Genomic DNA, 21,656 nt, shown 5'->3' with positions numbered 1-21,656 from the left:
TTATCCCATTTTCTTCCCACTTTTCCTACACCCTGCATTCTTTATAATTTTTTAATAAAGATAATAACTTCTCGATTTTCCAGAATGCTAAATTCAACGTTGAATTCCTAGATTGCAAACTAGCTATATAATGAGCATAACAAAGCAAAACAAACTATTTCACCCGATGCACAGATACCCGGCATTATGAACTCCAGAGTAGGAAGAGTTGAAAGATCATTTAAAAAGGTGATTCGTATACTGACACCATCACTTACAAGCCGGGAAAAGCCCTATGCCTTAGATGGGTGAAACGGGGGTAGCTAAGGATACCTAATACACGGCGGTAGGAAGAACAGGTAAGCCTGCGTTTCAACCGCATTCTCTTCCCAGTGTGGGGGTGACCAAAAGAATCCCCCACAATTAAAATGTTACACGTTTAATGCTGCCAGACTATCCCACATTCTCCTCTGGAATGACCCTGACAGACAACTTGGCTGGTTCACTCTTGAGACCGCCCTATTACCTCTAGGCTTAACCCTCCCTGATCTTCCCTGGATCCCTCTCCACCATAGACATGACATAGCTATCATACACCCTATCTTCAACCACGCATTGCAGTTCTGGGACCAGATAAGACATAATTCAGCTATTGCCCCATATCCTTCTCCTATACTCACAATCTCGGCGGCACTTTATTGCCTACCAGACTCTCATCATGATCTTTGGCCACAATTACACTCACTTTTAGTAACAGACTTCTACGAAAACGACAACTGGCTTCCCCACTCCGAAATCTGTATAAAATTCCACCTCCCTCCTAAGCTCAGTTTTGAAGGTTTCCGACTGAGCACGCGTTTACGTACCTGGGGATATCCAAAACGGTCATTACGGCCCAAAACAGTCTGGGAAAGAGCATGGCAGGGGGCTCACAAAATCCCACAACATCAGGCCTGGGAGAGGGAGATTGGGTTCACGGTAACTACAGATGTTTGGCATACCAGAATTGTGATGACTAGGAAACTTCTTCATTGCGCCACACTTTGGGAGCTCCATTATAAAATATTAGTTCGCTGGCACTTAGTCCCAGTAACTTTACACAGAATATATCAGTCACAACCCCCTAGTTGCTGGAGAAACTGTAGAGATAATGGTACAGCATTACACATATGGTGGACTTGCCCAGTTATCCAAACCCTTTGGAGAGACACATATGCACTTCTACAGTCACTCGGTCTCACCCCCCCTCGTGCCCCAGAGGTAGCCCTACTCCATATGCAGATGCCAAACCTCTCCCCCGCTGGGGAGGCTCTCACAATTTATATTCTAATGGCTACGAAACTTGCATTGGCCAGAGCCTGGAAAGAGGAAAGACCTCCCTCTCTCTCACAGGTAATTTCCACGATACACTTTATTGGGCAAATGGAACAGTACTCGTACAAAGTCCAAGATAAATTAGATTCCTTTCATGCTATCTGGCTCCCTTGGAGCATGAAATTCCCGAATTGGAACATAAGCCCCGGGCCGCCACTTTGAGATACCTTCTCCCCCCCCCCCTCCCTGGAGTATAATATTTTTCTTTTTTTTTTTTTTTATTTATTTTTTTTATTTTTTTTTCTCTCTTCTTTCTCCCTTCCCCCTCCCTTCTCCCCTATTATCCCTTCCTCACACCCACTCCATACCCGTTCCGTCCAGCATCATTTTCCTGAGTTAAAAATTATCAGTATCATCCCATCACTCTTTGCAGACATAACTACTTATTTTATCCTTCCTAAACATCCCTCATTGAAAATGAGACTAGTTGTCTTATATATATTGCCTATTTCCTTGCATGAGACTGTACAGTGTTTTTATTGTATATTCGCTATGTCAGATCATTCTAGATCTCTTTATAATGTTCCTCAAAGGCATTACTATGTTAATTTAAAGTTTGTCTCAATAAAAATTTATGATTAAAAAAAAAAAATGTTACACGTTACACACCCATCTGACCTGTAACATCAAACCTTACTTCCCAGCTCTTTTGGGTATAACATCCATTTGGGTTCTCACCAGAAAGTCCTTTAAACTCTTGCCACATCTGAATCCAATCAAAGATCGATCACCTATAACTTTATTCAAAGTAGGATCGCTTTGTAAAATGTTCCAATTTTCATGTATAGCTTTTTTCATTCTCATAGACCGTAAATTATAAATAGGAGTTGATTCATTTGGGCTAGTAGCACTCAGTCCCATCCTTCACACTCTTAGCATTGTTTAAACAGGAATGCTGGTACCCTCTTTCTGAAAACTTAGCTAAAATATCACTCTTTAAATCCTAACTTCAGGGTCTATTGCAAAGAATGCTTTTCCTATCATGATTCTTGATGCAAAACTAATTCGCTCAAAGCAAATTATTACAAAGGTTAATGAGGAGGAGAGGGGGTGAATAAAAACTCACTAAAAAATATCTAAATTATTACCCAAGCCTCCCTGCAAGAAAAAACATAATTTATGTAAGAACTTACCTGATAAATTCATTTCTTTCATATTAGCAAGAGTCCATGAGCTAGTGACGTATGGGATATACATTCCTACCAGGAGGGGCAAAGTTTCCCAAACCTCAAAATGCCTATAAATACACCCCTCACCACACCCACAAATCAGTTTAACGAATAGCCAAGAAGTGGGGTGATAAGAAAAAAGTGCGAAAGCATAAAAAACAAGGAATTGGAATAATTGTGCTTTATACAAAAAAATCATAACCACAACAAAAAAAGGGTGGGCCTCATGGACTCTTGCTAATATGAAAGAAATGAATTTATCAGGTAAGTTCTTACATAAATTATGTTTTCTTTCATGTAATTAGCAAGAGTCCATGAGCTAGTGACGTATGGGATAATGACTACCCAAGATGTAGATCTTCCACGCAAGAGTCACTAGAGAGGGAGGGATAAAATAAAGACAGCCAATTCCGCTGAAAAATAATCCACACCCAAAATAAAGTTTAAATCTTATAATGAAGAAAACTGAAAATATAAGCAGAAGAATCAAACTGAAACAGCTGCCTGAAGTATTTTTTCTACCAAAAACTGCTTCAGAAGAAGAATACACATCAAAATGGTAGAATTTAGTAAAAGTATGCAAAGAAGACCAAGTTGCCGCTTTGCAAATCTGATCAATCGAAGCTTCATTCCTAAACGCCCAGTAAGTAGAAACTGACCTAGTAGAATGAGCAGTAATCCTTTGAGGCGGAGATTTACCCGACTCGACATAAGCATGATGAATTAAAGATTTCAACCAAGATGCCAAAGAAATGGCAGAGGCCTTCTGACCTTTCCTAGAACCGGAAGAGATAACAAATAGACTAGAAGTCTTTCGGAAATTCTTAGTAGCTTCAACATAATATTTCAAAGCTCTAACATCCAAAGAATGCAATGATCTCTCCTTAGAATTCTTAGGATTAGGACATAATGAAGGAACCACAATTTCTCTACTAATGTTGTTAGAATTCACAACCTTAGGTAAAAATTTAAAAGAAGTTCGCAACACCGCCTTATCCTGATGAAAAATCAGAAAAGGAGACTCACAAGAAAAGAGCAGATAATTCAGAAACTCTTCTAGCAGAAGAGATGGCCAAAAGAAACAAAACTTTCCAAGAAAGTAATTTAATGTCCAGTGAATGCATAGGTTCAAACGGAGGAGCTTGAAGAGCCCCCAGAACCAAATTCAAACTCCAAGGAGGAGAAATTGACTTAATAACAGGTTTTATACGAACCAAAGCTTGTATAAAACAATGAATATCAGGAAGAATAGCAATCCTTCTGTGAAAAAGAACAGAAAGAGCAGAGATTTGTCCTTTCAATGAACTTGCAGACAAGCCTTTATCCAAACCATCCTGAAGAAACTGTAAAATTCTCGGAATTCTAAAAGAATGCCAGGAAAAATGATGAGAAAGACACCAAGAAATGTAAGTCTTCCAGACTCGATAATATATCATCCTAGATACAAATCTAAGAGCCTGTAACATAGTATTAATCACAGAGTCAGAGAAACCTCTTTGACTAAGAATCAAGCGTTCAATCTCCATACCTTTAAATTTAAGGATTTGAGATCCTGAAGGTAAAAAAGGACCTTATGACAGAAGGTCTGGTCTTAACAGAAGAGTCCACGGATGACAAGAAGCCATGCGGACAAGATCTGCATACCAAAACCTGAGAGGCCATGCTGGAGCCACCAGCAGAAAAAACGAGCATTCCTTCAGAATCTTGGAGATTACTCTTGGAAGAAGAACTAGAGGCGGAAAGATATAGGCAGGATGATACTTCCAAGGAAGTGACAATGCATCCACTGCTTCCGTCTGAGGATCCCTGGATCTGGACAGATACCTGGGAAGTTTCTTGTGTAGATGAGAAACCATCAGATCTATTTCTGGAAGTCCCCACATTTGAACAATCTGAAGAAACACCTCTGGGTGAAGAGACCACTCGCCCGGATGTAATGCTTGGCGACTGAGATAATCCGCTTCCCAATTGTCTATACCTGGGATATGAACCGCAGAGATTAGACAGGAGCTGGATTCCGCCCATACCAGTATTCGAGATACTTCTTTCATAGCCAGAGGACTGTGAGTCCCTCCTTGATGATTGATATATGCCACAGTTGTGACATTGTCTGTCTGAAACAAATGAACGACTCTCTCTTTAGAAGAGGCCATGACTGAAGAGCTCTGAAAATTGCACGGAGTTCCAAAATATTGATTGGTAATCTCACCTCCTGAGATTTCCCAAACCCCTTGTGCTGTCAGAAACCCCCATACAGCTCCCCAACCTGTCAGACTTGCATCTGTTCAGATCACAGTCCAGGTTGGAAGAAAAAAAGCCCCCTGAACTAAACAATGGTGGTCTGTACCACGTCCGAGGGTGTCGAACAATCGGTTTTAAAGATATTAAATGAGATATCTTTGTATAATCCCGGCACCACTGGTTCAGCATACAGAGCTGAAGAGGTCGCATGTGAAAATGAGCAAAGGGGAACACGTCCAATGCAGCAGTCATAAGAACCTAGAATTTCCATGCATAAGGCTACCGAAGGGAATGATTGAGACTGAAGGTTTCGATAAGCTGAAACCAATTTCAGACGTCTCTAATCCAACAGAAACAGAGTCATGGACACTGAATCCATCCGGAAATCTAAAAAAGGTTACTCTTGTCTGAGGAATCAACAAACTTTTTGGTTAATTGATCCTCCAACCATGTTCTTGAAGAAACAACACTCATAAAAAGCTGGAAAGGATCTTTCCATTGAAAATGAGCAAAGGGAATTGAATCCAATGCTGTTAAAACTTCTATGCATATATAGCAACTGAAGGAAATAATAGAGACTAAAAGTACCGACAGACGGAACCCAATACAAATTGTCCCTTGTCTGATAGAGACAAAGATAGTGACATAAACCATCTGGAAACCTAAAAAAGGTGACCCTTACGTGAGGAATCAAGAGCTTTTGAAAAAAAGATCCTCTAACTATGTCCTGAAGAGCAAGTGAAACATATGAGATTCCGCATCCACAGGAAATAATCTGAATGAAAACAGAAAAATGAAGAATATGCATTTATTGTATCTAATGAAAACAAATAATGCTATCAATGACCATAAAAAGGCAGAATAGTTTGAATAAAACTCCAAAACCCAGTTCTTAGAAAAAGAACTGGAAGAAATACCCCAGAAGATTCCAGGTCTGAGCAGCGCTTGAACCCCATGGGTACCCAGCCATGCTTCAACAGTATCCAAAATATATAGGACAGAAACACACTGAAAGAAAGTGTTAGCCTTACTGGAATAAAATCAAAGAAATTTGGACAGAATAGAACCAAATAAATTTCAAAGAAGTCTTAACCTGCCCCTTACCAGCCAAGCTGGAATACGGCACGTACATCGCAATATTAGGGAGCTGATTTCGAACCCCAATTATAAACATGTTACTTGGGAAATAACTCAGGAATTCGTTCCTTAATAAGAACAACCAAACTAGTATAAGCTTAAAGTTTAGTCTTAGAACTCAATCTTGAAGCCCATAGTAACAGTTAAGAATTGAATCAAATTATAATTGATTATCTTAGAACAAAAGAAATGTAGATTTTCTTTTTTGTTTTTTAAAAAAAATCACAAAATTCTTCTAGCTAAAATAGCTAAAGACATAGATTAACCCTCATTTGCGAATATATTCAATAAAATGAAGACACAAATGAAATCATTAGCATGATAGTCCAGTTTAAAGGACCAGTCAAAACAGAGGACTTGCAAAATGCAAAACAACAAGACAAATGCAACAGCACCTAGTCTAGAAAATGTTGTCCCTTTAACAATGCTAAAATAAATCATAATCTGATACTTGATCTTAAAGTAAACAGAAAAAATGAAGCAATTGCAATATCACAGGACCAAGAAAAGTACCTGAAACTAAATAATTTTCCATAAATAAGAAATAACTATATAAAGGAAAATAAATACTATTTTGCTATAAAAACAATAGCATAATTAGTAGGAGTAGAGATAGCTCCAATACATTGGAGAACCCTCCAAATTAAATTTAACTGCTGACAAAGAATATAGTTTAAAAATAAAAGAAAATTCTCAGCCTATTCCATTCCCTAGTATGGGGAATTGGAAAGAAAACCTCTGAAATCACAGAAGAATAAAAAGGCAGAAATAGTGTCAGCTAGTTTTAAAGAACTAGATACCTTAATATCCAAAATAATCAACACCTCTTCAACAAAGAACAAATGTACTTTAATAATAAAAAATTTATATAAGAAAGTAGATTTGTTAGTGTCAATATCTGATGAAGAGAATTTCTGAAAGAGAAAAAATCATCATCAGAGAAGGATAAATCAGTATGTTGTTGGTCATTTGAAACTTCAATAATTAAAAAAGAAGTGAAAAAGACCTAAAAATTGTATTAGAAGGCACGAAGTCAGACAAAGCCTTAATCAGAAAAAATATTTCTTATAAATCTTCTAAACATTTCTTGTACTTAAGAATGGAAATGTATAAAGCATAAATACTAATGGAATCTGCATGTAAAAGTATATCATAATAACTTAATACAAACCATAGCTAAAGATAAACATTTATAACATTTAAAATAAATGAACTTAGCTTTGGTAGAACTGAAACTCAGTTAAGCATTTTTCCAGAAGTGGCTTCTGACTTAGGGACAATCGGAGACATCTTGCAATATGTAATAGAAAAAACAACATATAAAGCAAAATTGATCAAATTCCTTAAATGACAGTTTCTGGAATGGGAAAAAAATGCCAGTGAACAAGCTTCTAGCAACCAGAAGCAATAAATAATGAGACTTAAATAATGTGGAGACAATAGTGACGCCCATATTTTTTAGCGCCAAAAAAGACACCCACATTATTTGGCGCCTAAATGCTTTTGGCGCCAAAAATGACGCCACATCCGGAACGCCGACACTTTTGGCGCAAAAAAACGTAAAAAAAAATGACGCAACTTCCGGCGACACGTATGACGCCGGAAACAGAAAAAAAAATTTGCGCCAAAAGTCAGTGCCAAGAATGACGCAATAAAATGAAGCATTTTCAGCCCCCGCGAGCCTAATAGCCCACAGGGAAAAAGTCAAATTTTAAGGTAAGAAAAAATTGATTGATTCATATGCATTATCCCAAATATGAAACGGACTGTCTGAAATAAGGCACGTTGAACATCCTGAGTCAAGGCAAATAAATGTTTGAACAAATATATTTAGAACTTTATATAAAAGTGCCCAACCATAGCTTAGAGTGTCACAGAAAATAAGACTTACTTACCCCAGGACACTCATCTACAAGTAGTAGAAAGCCAAACCAGTACTGAAACGAGAATCAGTAGAGGTAATGGTATATATAAGAGTATATTGTCGATCTGAAAAGGAAGGTAAGAGATGAATCTCTACGACCGATAACAGAGAACCTATGAAATAGACCCCGTAGAAGGAGATCATTGAATTCAAATAGGCAATACTCTCCTCACATCCCTCTGACATTCACTGCACGCTGAGAGGAAAACCGGGCTCCAACCTGCTGCGGAGCGCATATCAACGTAGAATCTAGCACAAACTTACTTCACCACCTCCATAGGAGGCAAAGTTTGTAAAACTGATTTGTGGGTGTGGTGAGGGGTGTATTTATAGGCATTTTGAGGTTTGGGAAACTTTGCCCCTCCTGGTAGGAATGTATATCCCATACGTCACTAGCTCATGGACTCTTGCTAATTACATGAAAGAAAGGAACAATTACATTGTCAGATGCATTTTACAGCAAAATAAGGCAAAATAAAAAAAAATGTATACTGCAATCATGCTTCACTTTAAACAATTTAACATTTCATGCGTTGTAGAAATGTTGTGTTTAATGTTGCTTTAAAATGCATTTTGGTAACCTACCGATTCATCCGTCGTGCTCTTTCCAAAACTTCAAACATGTGCTCCTGAAACAAATCTAGCCTCCTATAGCGATTGTTTTCAACATTTCTACGAATAATCTCAAAAGTAAGAGGTGGTCTTTTAGGAAATTTTGGATCAACCGCAGGGATTTCTGCTAAAGAGTCACTGTAACAACGTCCTTCGTCATCTTGGTGGCTCATCATGGACACAAAAAGATTATGAATCAGTTCTTGGATAAGCAGTGTGACATTTGGAACATGAGAATCCTCATCACCTTCAATATCTCTTCGTGTTTCAAGTAACACTTTATGAAGGACCAGGGCATCTTTATAAATTAAAGATTCTGGCTCATTGTAAGTGCATGCATTGTTAAACATAATGACAAAGTCTTCACACATATTTTCAATATCTTGGTATTTATTAGCCATTATATGACTTCTGATTTTTTCCATATCAATGGGCTTCTTGATGGTCACATAGTAATCTGGGAGCTCTGAGCGTGAAGGGAGGCGAAGGAAGATAGCACTAAGCCTCCTGCCTCGTTTATCTGTGTAGTTCTTCACTGCTTCGTAAACTTCATTGAGTTTATGTTGCATTGGACTCAAGTACTTTGACTTTTTTGGAGATATTCCACTTTTTCTACCTACATAAGAGGGATTTATAAAAAATAAAAAAAACGCAGATTAATAAAATGTAAAAAGCCTTAGAATCCAACCCAAATTCTACATAAATTGTATATTAAATTTTTATTTATTTATATATATATATATATAAAAAATAAATATAAAAGGGAGTTACTTGTTCCGCAGTATAAATGTGCAGTGGTCTATTCTAAGAAATCTTGATGTGGACAATACATTTACTCTTGTAAGCTATGCCCAGGTATCACTGCTACCTGACAGTAAAATGATAATGGCAAGTGACACTATGAAGCACATACTAAGACATGAAAGATAAAAATTCGACAAACACTTATATGTAAAAAAAAGTTGTGTGACTACTTGTACATTGACCTTTTATACATTTATTGTGAAATGCAGATTAGGAAATAAATATTATAACAACATAATCCTGAGATCAAACAAAATGCATCTTCCAAATGTACAAAAGTAAACACTAATACCATATTTGGTAATCATGGAATACTTGATATGGGAACATGTAGCAGAGAGCAACAGATGTATGCACAATAAAAAAATTTTAACAAAACCTACGATAGATTTTATGTTTTTACAAACATGTAAAATGTAACACTTAATTTGAGATGCACAGAAGTTTATTTGAGAAGCTTGGAAGTTAAATGGGCAGTTTACTTGAAAATTATTATTGTTTAAAAAGATAAATTACCCATTCCCGAGTTTTGCATAACCAACACTGTTATATTAATATACTCTTTACCTCTATAATGACCTGTATCTAAGTCTCTGCAGCTCAGCTTTTTTTTTTAGCTTTTTACAATCTTGCATTTTAGCCAATAAGTGCTGGTTCTTATGAACCCATTCTCCAGGGGAGTGAGCACAATGTTACCTATAAGGCACACATGACCGTGCACTGCCTAGCTGTAGTGCAAGACTGTAAAAAGCTCCAGCAAAACAATAAATATATAAAGGCACTGAGATAAGAGGTGGCCTGCAGGGGCTTAGAAAAAGGCAGTCTTAGAGGTTATAAGATATTAATATAACAATGAATTTTATATAGAAGTAAATTATGAAAAAAAAATTGTATATTGTGTGAAACACAAAAGAAAAATGTTGTTCCCTTTGATTTTAAAATCTATATTAAAACAAACATTGTGCAAACATTTATCATCATTTATATGAGAGGCCGTTAAAGGATCACAAAAAAAAATTTTTTCTCAAAATGCCATGAAACGCAAAATTTTTGTTTACCAGGTATATTTATTACTTTCATGATCGTGAGAGTCCACGAGACATAACGTTTAGGAATTACACTCCTGACCACTAGGAGGAGACAAAAGATACCGCAACACACCAGAGCATTAAATCCCTCCCACTTAATATGACCTCAGTTATATATTTAGTCAAGTAGATGAAGGAAACAGTAAAGAAAGAAACATAAAGCTGGGAAAAACAAAGTACTGCCAACACCTAAAAAAAAAAAAAAAGGAAGGGCAGGGCTTGTGGACTCTCGCCATAATAAAAAAATAAATGTAACAGGATAGCAGATGTTGAGAGAGCCCATAAGTAATCACGTGTGGGGATCTATAACCAAGCAGTAAAGTCTATGAGATTACTATGAAATGGGGAGAGGGTTACAAACAGTGGAGACAGGTACGTTACTAATCAGGCACTATGGTCCACAGAGATGTCCTGCCAAAAGCAGCCTCAGAAGAAACACATCAAAGTGAAAAAAACTTTCAAAAAGTATGCAAAGAAGTTGACTTGCAAATCTGATCAATAGAAGCCTCATTACAAAGGGCCTAAGAAGTGGCAAGTGCTGTGGTACAATCAGCAATAATGAACTCAAAAGGTATTTTCCTAAAACAACAAAAACAAGGGGGTGCCTCATAGTGCAGTAATTCATATAGAATACAAAAGTAACACAGAAAGATTCCACTTACAAAGATATAAGCACAAAATAGTGGACCTCTGAGCTGTCCAGCAAGCTCAAAACCAGCTGCTGAAACCATACCAGTGTCAATCTTTGTGGTTTCCACATAATATTCCACATTCAGATTATGAAGAAGTCACTCCTTAGCGTTCTTAGAGCTGGACAAAAAGAAACCATATACATAGATACTATCTTAAAAAGAAATAAATAACTAGTTTGAAGAACAGACTTATACTGATAATAAAATCAGAAAAAGGACATTTGCAAGCTAAAGCTAGAAGCTTGTAAACCCTTCAGGTAGAAAAAATAGCCAGAACAAAAAGAATCCTCATAACCAGATTTAGATTCTAAGAAGAAATAGTCAAATAATAAGATTCAGTCTGATCAGAGCCTGAACTAAAGTCTGAAAATCTGGAATTTTAAAAATTCTCTTATGTAACAAAACAAAAAGAACCTAAATCTGGACATTCAGGGAACTGGCTGATGAAAACCTTTATGAGCACACCAATAGAAAAAGGTTTTCCAGACCTTATGATAAATACACCTGGTAACAGGTTTCCTAGCCTGAATCAAGGTGTCAAGAGCCTTATCAGAAAAACCTCTGTAAGAGCAATAAACACTCAATCACCATGCTGTCAAATTCAGAGTTTTAAGATTTGGATAAAAGAAAGGACCTTGACAGAGAAGATCCCTTCTTAGAGGAAGCATCCAAGGACACAAGGACATTTGAATCAGATCCGCAAACCAAATCCTGCAAGGCCATACCAGAGCAAGCAAAATTGCTGAGCCCTGTTCCTGCTTGAATCTGGCTATTAATTTGGATAGCCATATAAATGAAGGAAATGTATAAATCAATTTGAAAGACCAAAGAACCCCTAGGGCATCTACCAGACTTGCCTGAGGGTCCCGAGACCTGGCACAATACTAGTTTGTAATTCAAGTGAGAGGCTATAAGATCTATTTCTGGCAGACCCAAACATCTCACAAACTGGTCAAACAAAAGTCCTTATTCAGAGACCACTCTCTTGGGTGAAAAGACTGACGATGGAGAAAGGTTGCCTCCCAATTTTTCAACTGCAGATGGTAGAAATCTTGCAATGATAACTTTCTGCCCAGCTGATAATGTGAGATACTTCTCTTATTGCTAAGAACAGCAAACCAAGTTCCTCCCTGATGATTGATGTAGCCCACTGCTGTAACACTGTGACTGGAATTGAAGAAGAAAAAAATTCCTGTTTGAGGGCGGGCCAACTCTGGAGATCCCTGAAGATTGCATGGAGTTCATTAATGTTCATGTGTAACGTCGCTTCCTGGGAAGACCACACACCCTGCACTATCCGAGATCCCTAGACTGCACCCAATACTACCCATACTGGCAGAAGAAAGGAGGCCCCCTGATCCAAGGCGCAGGGCAAGTCTGAACCTAGGACTGTCTTGCCCTGTGATCAAACAGGATCCTCTGAGACAAACCCTCGTGGTCCCCATTCTATTGATGCAGCATTTGCAATTGGAGGTCCCAAAGATGAAATGAGCAAATGGAACTACATCTGAAGCAACAACCAAAAGATCCACAAGTTCCAAGTACTGTGCAACAGAAAGGAAATTATTCAAATGAAGAAGGGCGCAGAATTTACTCTGCAGTGATCTGTCAGACAACTGCATAGCCACTGAATCAATTATGTACCCGAGAAAAGACATGGGTGTGAGGAGCTAAGGAGCTCCTTGAAAGATTTATTTTCCAACCGTGACTTTAAAGCTACTAATGAACCATCTGAGAATAAAACACAGCCAAATGAAAAGAGGGAACTACAGAGATTCCTTGAACTTGAATTACCGACAACAGAGCTCCAATCACCTTTGTAAACACTAAGTGAGTTCCTACACTGAAAGGAGAGCCACAAATTGATAATGCTTTGTCTAGAAAAGCAAAGCTCAGGAACATGGCATTATCCCTGTGAAAAGGGATATATAAATAAGCATCCTTTAGGTCAATAGTAGAAAGAAACCGACCCTCCTGCTTGGGTCTTTAAAGGATCTTGCAAAGGCCTTGAATGAATGTGTGCATTCAATACCCCTAGTAAATTATTTGCAACACACAGGGATCCTGAATAGATCTCTCCCAAAAGACCTGAAAGAGATACAATTAGCCCCTACCAAAGAATGGACTGCCATGGGGGCTACACCTTCATGCGGACTTGGAGGCTGGGGAAGATTTCTTTGTCTATTTGTTTTTAGACAAAGGTGGTTTGGAGACCCAGGAAGATGAAGTAACCGGGACTACTGGTAGAGGAGAAAGCTTTCTGATACTTGGCAAACTAAAATGCCCTGCAGATCTAAGTTTACCCTCTTGGGGCAGAAAAACATAATTTATGTAAGAACTTACCTGATAAATTCATTTCTTTCATATTGGCAAGAGTCCATGAGCTAGTGACGTACGGGATAAACATTCCTACCAGGAGGGGCAAAGTTTCTCAAACCTCAAAATGCCTATAAATACACCCCCCACCACACCCACAATTCAGTTTAACATATAGCCAAGAAGTGGGGTGATAAGAAAGGATTGAAAGCATCAACAAGGAATTGGAATAATTGTGCTTTATACAAAAAAATCATAACCACCACAAAAAGGGTGGGCCTCATGGACTCTTGCCAATATGAAAGAAATGAATTTATCAGGTAAGTTCTTACATAAATTATGTTTTCTTTCATGTAATTGGCAAGAGTCCATGAGCAAGTGACGTATGGGATGGCAAATACCCACACAAGAGTCACTAGGAGAGGGAGGGATAAAAATAAAGACAGCCAATTCCGCTGAAAAAAGAATCCACAATCAAAAAGTTTTAATGTTTATAATGAAAAAAACTGAAATTATAAGCAGAAGAATCAAACTGAAACAGCTGCCTGAAGAACTTTTCTACCAAAAACTTCTTCTGAAGAAGAAAAAAACATCAAAATCGTAGAATTTAGTAAAAGTATGCAAAGAAGACCAAGTTGCTGCTTTGCAAATCTGATCAACAGAAGCTTCATTCTTAAAAGCCCAGGAAGTAGAAACTGACCTAGTAGAATGAGGCGGGGATTTACCCAACTCCAAATAAGCATGATGAATCAAAAGCTTTAACCAAGATGCCAAAGAAATGACAGAAGCCTTCTGACCTTTCCTAGAACCAGAAAAGATAACAAATATACTAGAAGTCTTTCTGAAATCTTTAGTAGCTTCAACATAATATTTCAAAGCTCTAACCACGTCCAAAGAGTGTAAAGATCTTTCCAAATAATTCTTAGGATTAGGACACAACGAAGGGACAACAATTTCTCTACTAATGTTGTTGGAATTCACAACTTTAGGTAAAAATTTAAAAGAAGTCCGCAAAACCGCCTTATCCTGATGAAAAATCAGAAAAGGAGACTCGCAAGAAAGAGCAGATAATTCAGAAACTCTTCTAGCAGAAGAGATGGCCAAAAGAAACAATACTTTCCAAGAAAGTAATTTAATGTCCAGAGAAGGCATAGGTTCAAACGGAGGAGCTTGTAAAGCCCTCAATACCAAATTAAGACTCCAAGGAGGAGAAATTAGCTTAATGACAGGCTTGATACGAACCAAAGCCTGTACAAAACAATGAATGTCAGGAAGATTAGCAATTTTTCTGTGAAACAAAACAGAAAGAGCAGAGATTTGTCCTTTCAAGGAACTTGCAGACAAACCCTTATCCAAACCATCCTGAAGAAACTGTAAAATTCTAGGAATTCTAAAAGAATGCCAAGAAAATTTATGAGAAGAACACAATGAAATGTAAGTCTTCCAAACTCGGTAGTACATCTTTCTAGACACAGATTTGCGAGCCTGCAACATAGAGCCTGAGAAACCTCTATGACTAAGCACTAAACGTTCAATCTCCATACCTTCAAATTTAATGATTTGAGATCCTAATGGAAAAATGGACCTTGAGATATAAGGTCTGGCCAAGGTTGGCAACTGGACAGCCGAACACGATCCGCATACCAAAACCTGTGTGGCCATGCTGGAGCCACCAGCAGTACAAATGAACGCTCCATTATGATTTTGGAAATCACTTTTGGAAGAAGAACTAGAGGCGGAAAGATATAAGCAGGTTGATAATTCCAAGGAAGTGACAACGCTTCCAATGCTTCCGCCTGCGGATCCCTGGATCTGGACAGATACCTGGGAAGTTTCCTGTTTAGATGAGAAGCCATCAGATCTACATCTCAACAATCTGAAGAAACACATCTGGGTGAAGAGACCATTCTCCCGGATGTAAAGTCTGGCGACTGAGATAATCCACTTCCCAATTGTCTATACCTGGGATATGGACCGCAGAGATTAGACAGGAGCTGGATTCCGCCCAAACAAGTATCCGAGATACTTCTTTCATAGCCTGAGGACTGTGAGTCCCACCTTGATGATTGACATACGCCACGGTTGTGATATTGTCTGTCTGAAAACAAATAAATGGTTCTTTCTTCAGAAGAGGCCAAAACTGAAGAGCTCTGAGAATCGCACGGAGTTCCAAAATACTGATTGGTAATCTCGCCTCTTGAGATTTCCATAACTCCCTGCGCTGTCAGAGATCCCCAGACAGCTCCCCAACCTGAAAGACTTGCATCTGTTGAAATCACAGTCCAGGTTGGACGAACAAAAGAGGCCCCCTGGACCAAACGGTGGTGATCTAACCACCAAGTCAGAGATAGTCGAATATTGGGATTTAATGATATTAATTGTGATATCTTTGTATAATCCCTGCACCATTGGTTCAGCATACAAAGCTGAAGAGGCCTCATGTGAAAACGAGCAAAGGGGATCACGTTGAATGCTGCAGTCATGAGACCTAAAACCTCCATGCACATAGCTACTGAAGGGAACGACTGAGACTGAAGGTTCCGACAAGCTGAAACCAATTTCAGACGAGTTTTGTCTGTTAGAGACAAAGTCATGGATACTGAATCTATTTGGAATCCTAAAAAGGTTACCCTTGTCTGAGGAATCAAGGAACTTTTTGGTAAATTGATCCTCCAACCATGTCTTTGAAGAAACAACACTAGTTGATTTGTGTGAGATTCTGCAGAATGTAAAGACTGAGCAAGTACCAAGATATCGTCCAAATAAGGAAACACCGCAATACCCGCTCTCTGATTACAGAGAGAAGGGCACCGAGAACCTTTGAAAAAATCCTTGGAGCTGTTGCTAGGCCAAAAGGAAGAGCAACAAATTGGTAATGCTTGTCTAGAAAAGAGAATCTCAAGAACTGATAATGATCTGGATGAATCAGAATATGAAGATAAGCATCCTGTAAGTCTATTGTGGACATATAATGCCCTTGCTGAACAAAAGGCAGAATAGACCTTATAGTCCCCATTTAGAATGTTGGTATTCTTAGATAACGATTCAAAATTTTTAGATTCAGAACTGGTCTGAAAGAATTCTCTTTCTTTGGAACAATGAACAGACTTGAATAAAACCCCAGACCCCGTTCCAGATATGGAACTGGCACAATTACCCGGATAACTCCAGGTCTGAAACACACTTCAGGAAAGCCTGAGCCTTTACTGGGTTCACTGGAATGCGTGAGAAAAAGAAACTTCTCACAGGTGGTCTTACCTTGAAACCTATTCTGTACCCTTGAGAAACAATGTTCTGAATCCAATGATTTTGGATTGAATTGATCCAAAAATCCTTGAAAAATCTAAGTCTACCCCCTACCAGCTGCGCTGGAATGAGGGCCGCACCTTCATGCGGACTTGGGGGCTGGTTTTGATTTTCTAAAATAAATAAATATGAAGTTTTTGTCAGTGTCAATATCTGAGGCAGAATCTTCTGAACCAGATAGATCCTCATCAGAGATAGATAAATCAGAATGCTGTCGGTCATTTAAAAATTCATCAAATTTATGAGAAGTTTTAAAAGACCTTTTACGTTTATTAGAAGGTGGTATAACAGACAGGGCCTTCTGAATAGAATTAGAAACAAATTCTCTCACATTACCAGGAATATCCTGAACATTAGATGTTGAAGGAACAACAACAGGTAATGGACTACTACTAATGGAAATATTGTCTGCTTTAGAAAGTTTATCATGACAACTAACACAAACTACAGCCGGAGGAACAGTTACCACAAGTTTACAACAAATGCACTTAGCTTTGGTAGAACCAACATCAGGCAGCAGCATTCCAGAAGTAGATTCTGATACAGGGTCAGATTGAGACATCTTGCAATATGTAAAAGAAAAAACAACATATAAAGCAAAATTATCAAATTCCTTAAATGACAGTTTCAGGAATGGGAAAAAATGCAAACAGAATAAGCCTCTGGAAACCAGAAGCAAAAATACATGAAGACTTAAATAATGTCAAAAGTCTGGCGCCAAGTATGACGCCCACAACTGACAAAATATTTTTTGGCGCCAAAAACGTCTGCAACAAACACGAGCGTTATAGATGACGCAACTACATGAAAAATCTCGGCGCCAACTAAGACGCCGGAAATGACGAAAATACGTCAACAAACTTAATTCTCGCGCCAAAAAAGTCTTGCACCAAGAATGACGCAATAAATTATAGCATTTTGCGCACCCGCGAGCCTAACAGCCCGCAATTTAGAAAAAAAGTCAATTGAAAAATTTCAGGTAAGAAAAAAAATAAAAATTTTTTTTATATATGTGCATTTCCCACAGTCTGTTAAAAGGAAATATACTGATAAACCTGAATCATGGCAAATATAAGTAAAACAATATATTTAGAAATTTACATTTAAAGTGCCAAACCATAGCTAAGAGTGTCTTAATAAAGGAAAACATACTTACCAAAAGACACTCATCTACATAAAGTAGATAGCCAAACCAGTACTGAAACGAGAATCAGCAGAGGTAATGGTATATAAGAGTATATCGTCTATCTGAAAAGGGAGGTAGGAGAAGAATCTCTACGACCGATAACAGAGAACCTATGAAATAGATCCCCGTTAGGATGACCATTGTATTCAATAGGTAATACTCCCTTCACATCCCTCTGTCATTCACTGCACTCTGAGAGGAACCGGGCTTCAGCATGCTGAGAAGCACATATCAACGTAGAAATCTAGCACAAACTTACTTCACCACCTCCATAGGAGGCAAAGTTTGTAAAACTGAATTGTGGGTGTGGTGGGGGTGTATTTATAGGCATTTTGAGGTTTGGGAATCTTTGCCCCTCCTGGTAGGAATGTATATCCCATACGTCACTAGCTCATGGACTCTTGCCAATTACATGAAAGAAAGCTCATTTACCCCCAGTGTCCGTGGCAAAATTAAGCATCCAGTCCAGGCCAAAACACAGATTTACCCTTAAAGGGAAGAGGAAGCAATCTGCGTTTAGAAACCATGAGCAGCCCAAGAATTAAGTGGACACTAAACTAAAAATTAAACTTTCATAATCATTAAGCAGCATTTTTAGCAGTAATGCAAATCATTTCCATAGCTACATCACAAATAAAGCTATTTTATATATATATATACAGGGAGTGCAGAATTATTAGGCAAGTTGTATTTTTGAGGATTAATTTTATTATTGAACAACAACCATGTTCTCAATGAACCCAAAAAACTCATTAATATCAAAGCTGAATAGTTTTGGAAGTAGTTTTTAGTTTGTTTTTAGTTATAGCTATTTTAGGGGGATATCTGTGTGTGCAGGTGACTATTACTGTGCATAATTATTAGGCAACTTAACAAAAAACAAATATATACCCATTTCAATTATTTATTTTTACCAGTGAAACCAATATAACATCTCAACATTCACAAATATACATTTCTGACATTCAAAAACAAAACAAAAACAAATCAATGACCAATATAGCCACCTTTCTTTGCAAGGACACTCAAAAGCCTGCCATCCATGGATTCTGTCAGTGTTTTGATCTGTTCACCATCAACATTGCGTGCAGCAGCAACCACAGCCTCCCAGACACTGTTCAGAGAGGTGTACTGTTTTCCCTCCTTGTAAATCTCACATTTGATGATGGACCACAGGTTCTCAATGGGGTTCAGATCAGGTGAACAAGAAGGCCACGTCATTAGATTTGCTTCTTTTATACCCTTTCTTGCCAGCCACGCTGTGGAGTACTTGGACGCGTGTGATGGAGCATTGTCCTGCATGAAAATCATGTTTTTCTTGAAGGATGCAGACTTCTTCCTGTACCACTGCTTGAAGAAGGTGTCTTCCAGAAACTGGCAGTAGGACTGGGAGTTGAGCTTGACTCCATCCTCAACCCGAAAAGGCCCCACAAGCTCATCTTTGATGATACCAGCCCAAACCAGTACTCCACCTCCACCTTGCTGGCGTCTGAGTCGGACTGGAGCTCTCTGCCCTTTACCAATCCAGCCACGGGCCCATCCATCTGGCCCATCAAGACTCACTCTCATTTCATCAGTCCATAAAACCTTAGAAAAATCAGTCTTGAGATATTTCTTGGCCCAGTCTTGACGTTTCAGCTTGTGTGTCTTGTTCAGTGGTGGTCGTCTTTCAGCCTTTCTTACCTTGGACATGTCTCTGAGTATTGCACACCTTGTGCTTTTGGGCACTCCAGTGATGTTGCAGCTCTGAAATATGGCCAAACTGGTGGCAAGTACAGACACATGGTCATAGGGTCTATAATCACCCCTAAAGAGACCTTAGTCTCTGGGCGCCATGTCTAATCTAAAAGGAAGATCTACAAATTGGTAGTGTTTGTCCTGAAAAGCAAACTGAAGAAACAGATGGTAGTCTTGTGAACAGGTATATGAAGATACGCATCCTTTAAGACTATTGTGGTCATAAACTAAAAAAAGGACGGTTCCATCTTGAAATAAAGAACTCTCAAAAACTTGTTCAAGGTTTTCAGATCACAAACGGGTCTGAAAGTTCCCTCCTTCTTTGGAACGATGAAAAGATATGAGAAGAAACTGTTAACATGTTCCAAAGGAGAAACTGGAATTTCTCGAAAATCTTTGGGACGTGTGACAGAAGGAGCATCCCCCGAGGAGGATGTGACAGAAAACCTATTTTGTAAACCTGTTACACTATATCTAGTACCCAAGGTCCTAAACAGACTGCACGCCATCTGAAAAAGGCTCAATCTGCCCCTACCAGCACCGAGTCTGAATTGGGTTTGGAAGGAGACTTCGCTTTCTGTTTAGTTTTGTTCCAGACTGGATTAGGCTTCCATGATGACATTGTTGATTCTAAATTTCTGGGAAGATGATGATGATAATCCCTGGTTTTGAGACTGACAAAAAGAAAAAAAAATCAATTATTAGGTCTTCCCTTAGTCTTCGATTTCTTATCCTGTGGAATACAAACCACTTTACCACCTGTAATGGCATCTAAACCTGGACCAAACAAAACCTTACTTGGAAAGGTAGAGTTAAAGGGACACGAAACCCACATTTTTTCTTTCATGATTTAGAAATAACATGCACTTTTTAACAACTTTATAATTTACTTCTATTATCTAATTTGCTTCATTCTCTGGATATTCTTTGCTGAAAAGCATACCTAGATTGCTGCACATATATGCCTTGTGTGATTAACTCACCCATGTGGATTGCTATTTCTTCAACGGATATCTAAAGAATGAAGCAAATTAGATAATAGAAGTAAATTAGTATGTTGTTTCAAAGTGTATTCTCTATCTGAATCATGAAAGAAAAAATTAGGGTTTAATGTCCCTTTAAGTCTACTTTTTAGAAACCATGACAGAAGAACAGGATTTCAAACATAGAGCACTTCTAGTGATAACATCTAAAGCCATGTTCTTTGCATTGATATGGATAACTTCAATCCCTACATCACAAATGAAAGAGTTAGCTAGTCTAAAAAATAAAAAAAATCAGGGTCCTGAATATCCTCTAAAGAAACCTCATCAGAGACTAGCTCAGATAAGTAATCACGCCAAAGTGATGCAGCACCAGCAACACAAGCAATTCAACCTCTGGCTTGAATAAAAAAAACCTGAAGGAAAGATTTTCTAAGATAACCTAATTTCCTGTCCAAAGGATCTCTGAAGGAACTGCTATCCTCCTGGTGGTTCTCTGGAGATAGCACTGTCTGCCTTAGGAATTGATTCCCAAAGTTCCAGATTAGCAGCAGGAGCCAGAAACATCATCTTAAAGTTTGGAGATGGAAGAATTTGTTCCATTCTTTTGAAATAATTTCAGAAATCTGCTTCTGGAACAGGAAAAACCTCAGCGGACTTAGCTGCTGTTTTAAAAATTAAGTCCGGTTGTAACAGATGTATCCTTTACTGGTTTAGAGTCCTGAACCCATAAAGCTTGCAACGAAGCATCCTCAGATTTTTGATCAGAAAGAGTCATGGTCGTCGGAGGATAATTCCCCCTCTGAAGATGGATCAGTCGTCAGTCTGAATACTAACCAGATTTAGCACAACCAGTTAATATGGGTAAATTTAGAAGAAAAAGAAAAACACTTTTGTTAACTTGAAGGTGGCATTTATGCACACATTTTATAGTTTTTCATATGGCGCACAGACACCATATATTATAGTGTGTGAATTTACTTTTTCAGTTATTCTGTTTTCCGAGGATGTTTATTTTTTTTCGCTGTAGTGCAAACCCCAATGTGTTTTGTAAAACTTCATTGATTAATACTATTTTATAATCAAAGTTAAGTGTTCGATTACAAGT

At 38.2% G+C, this 21,656-nt stretch overlaps 1 protein-coding gene across 3 annotated transcripts in view; it reads right to left on the bottom strand.

The window, feature by feature from the left end:
• PBRM1 (polybromo 1) overlaps window positions 1–21,656 on the bottom strand; it is a 471,441-nt gene that overhangs the window by 287,113 nt on the left and 162,672 nt on the right. For all 3 annotated transcript variants that reach the window (XM_053721036.1, XM_053721037.1, XM_053721035.1), the window contains one exon: window positions 8,410–9,052. In XM_053721036.1, coding sequence (XP_053577011.1) covers window positions 8,410–9,052 — 643 coding nt within the window. The remainder of the gene's footprint in view (window positions 1–8,409; window positions 9,053–21,656) is intronic.

Source organism: Bombina bombina, chromosome 7 (assembly GCF_027579735.1).
Source record: "Bombina bombina isolate aBomBom1 chromosome 7, aBomBom1.pri, whole genome shotgun sequence".
Taxonomy (NCBI): Eukaryota; Metazoa; Chordata; class Amphibia; order Anura; family Bombinatoridae; genus Bombina; species Bombina bombina.
The sequence above is the reverse complement of the archived record's forward strand: the minus strand, read 5'-3'. Positions and strand labels throughout refer to the sequence as shown.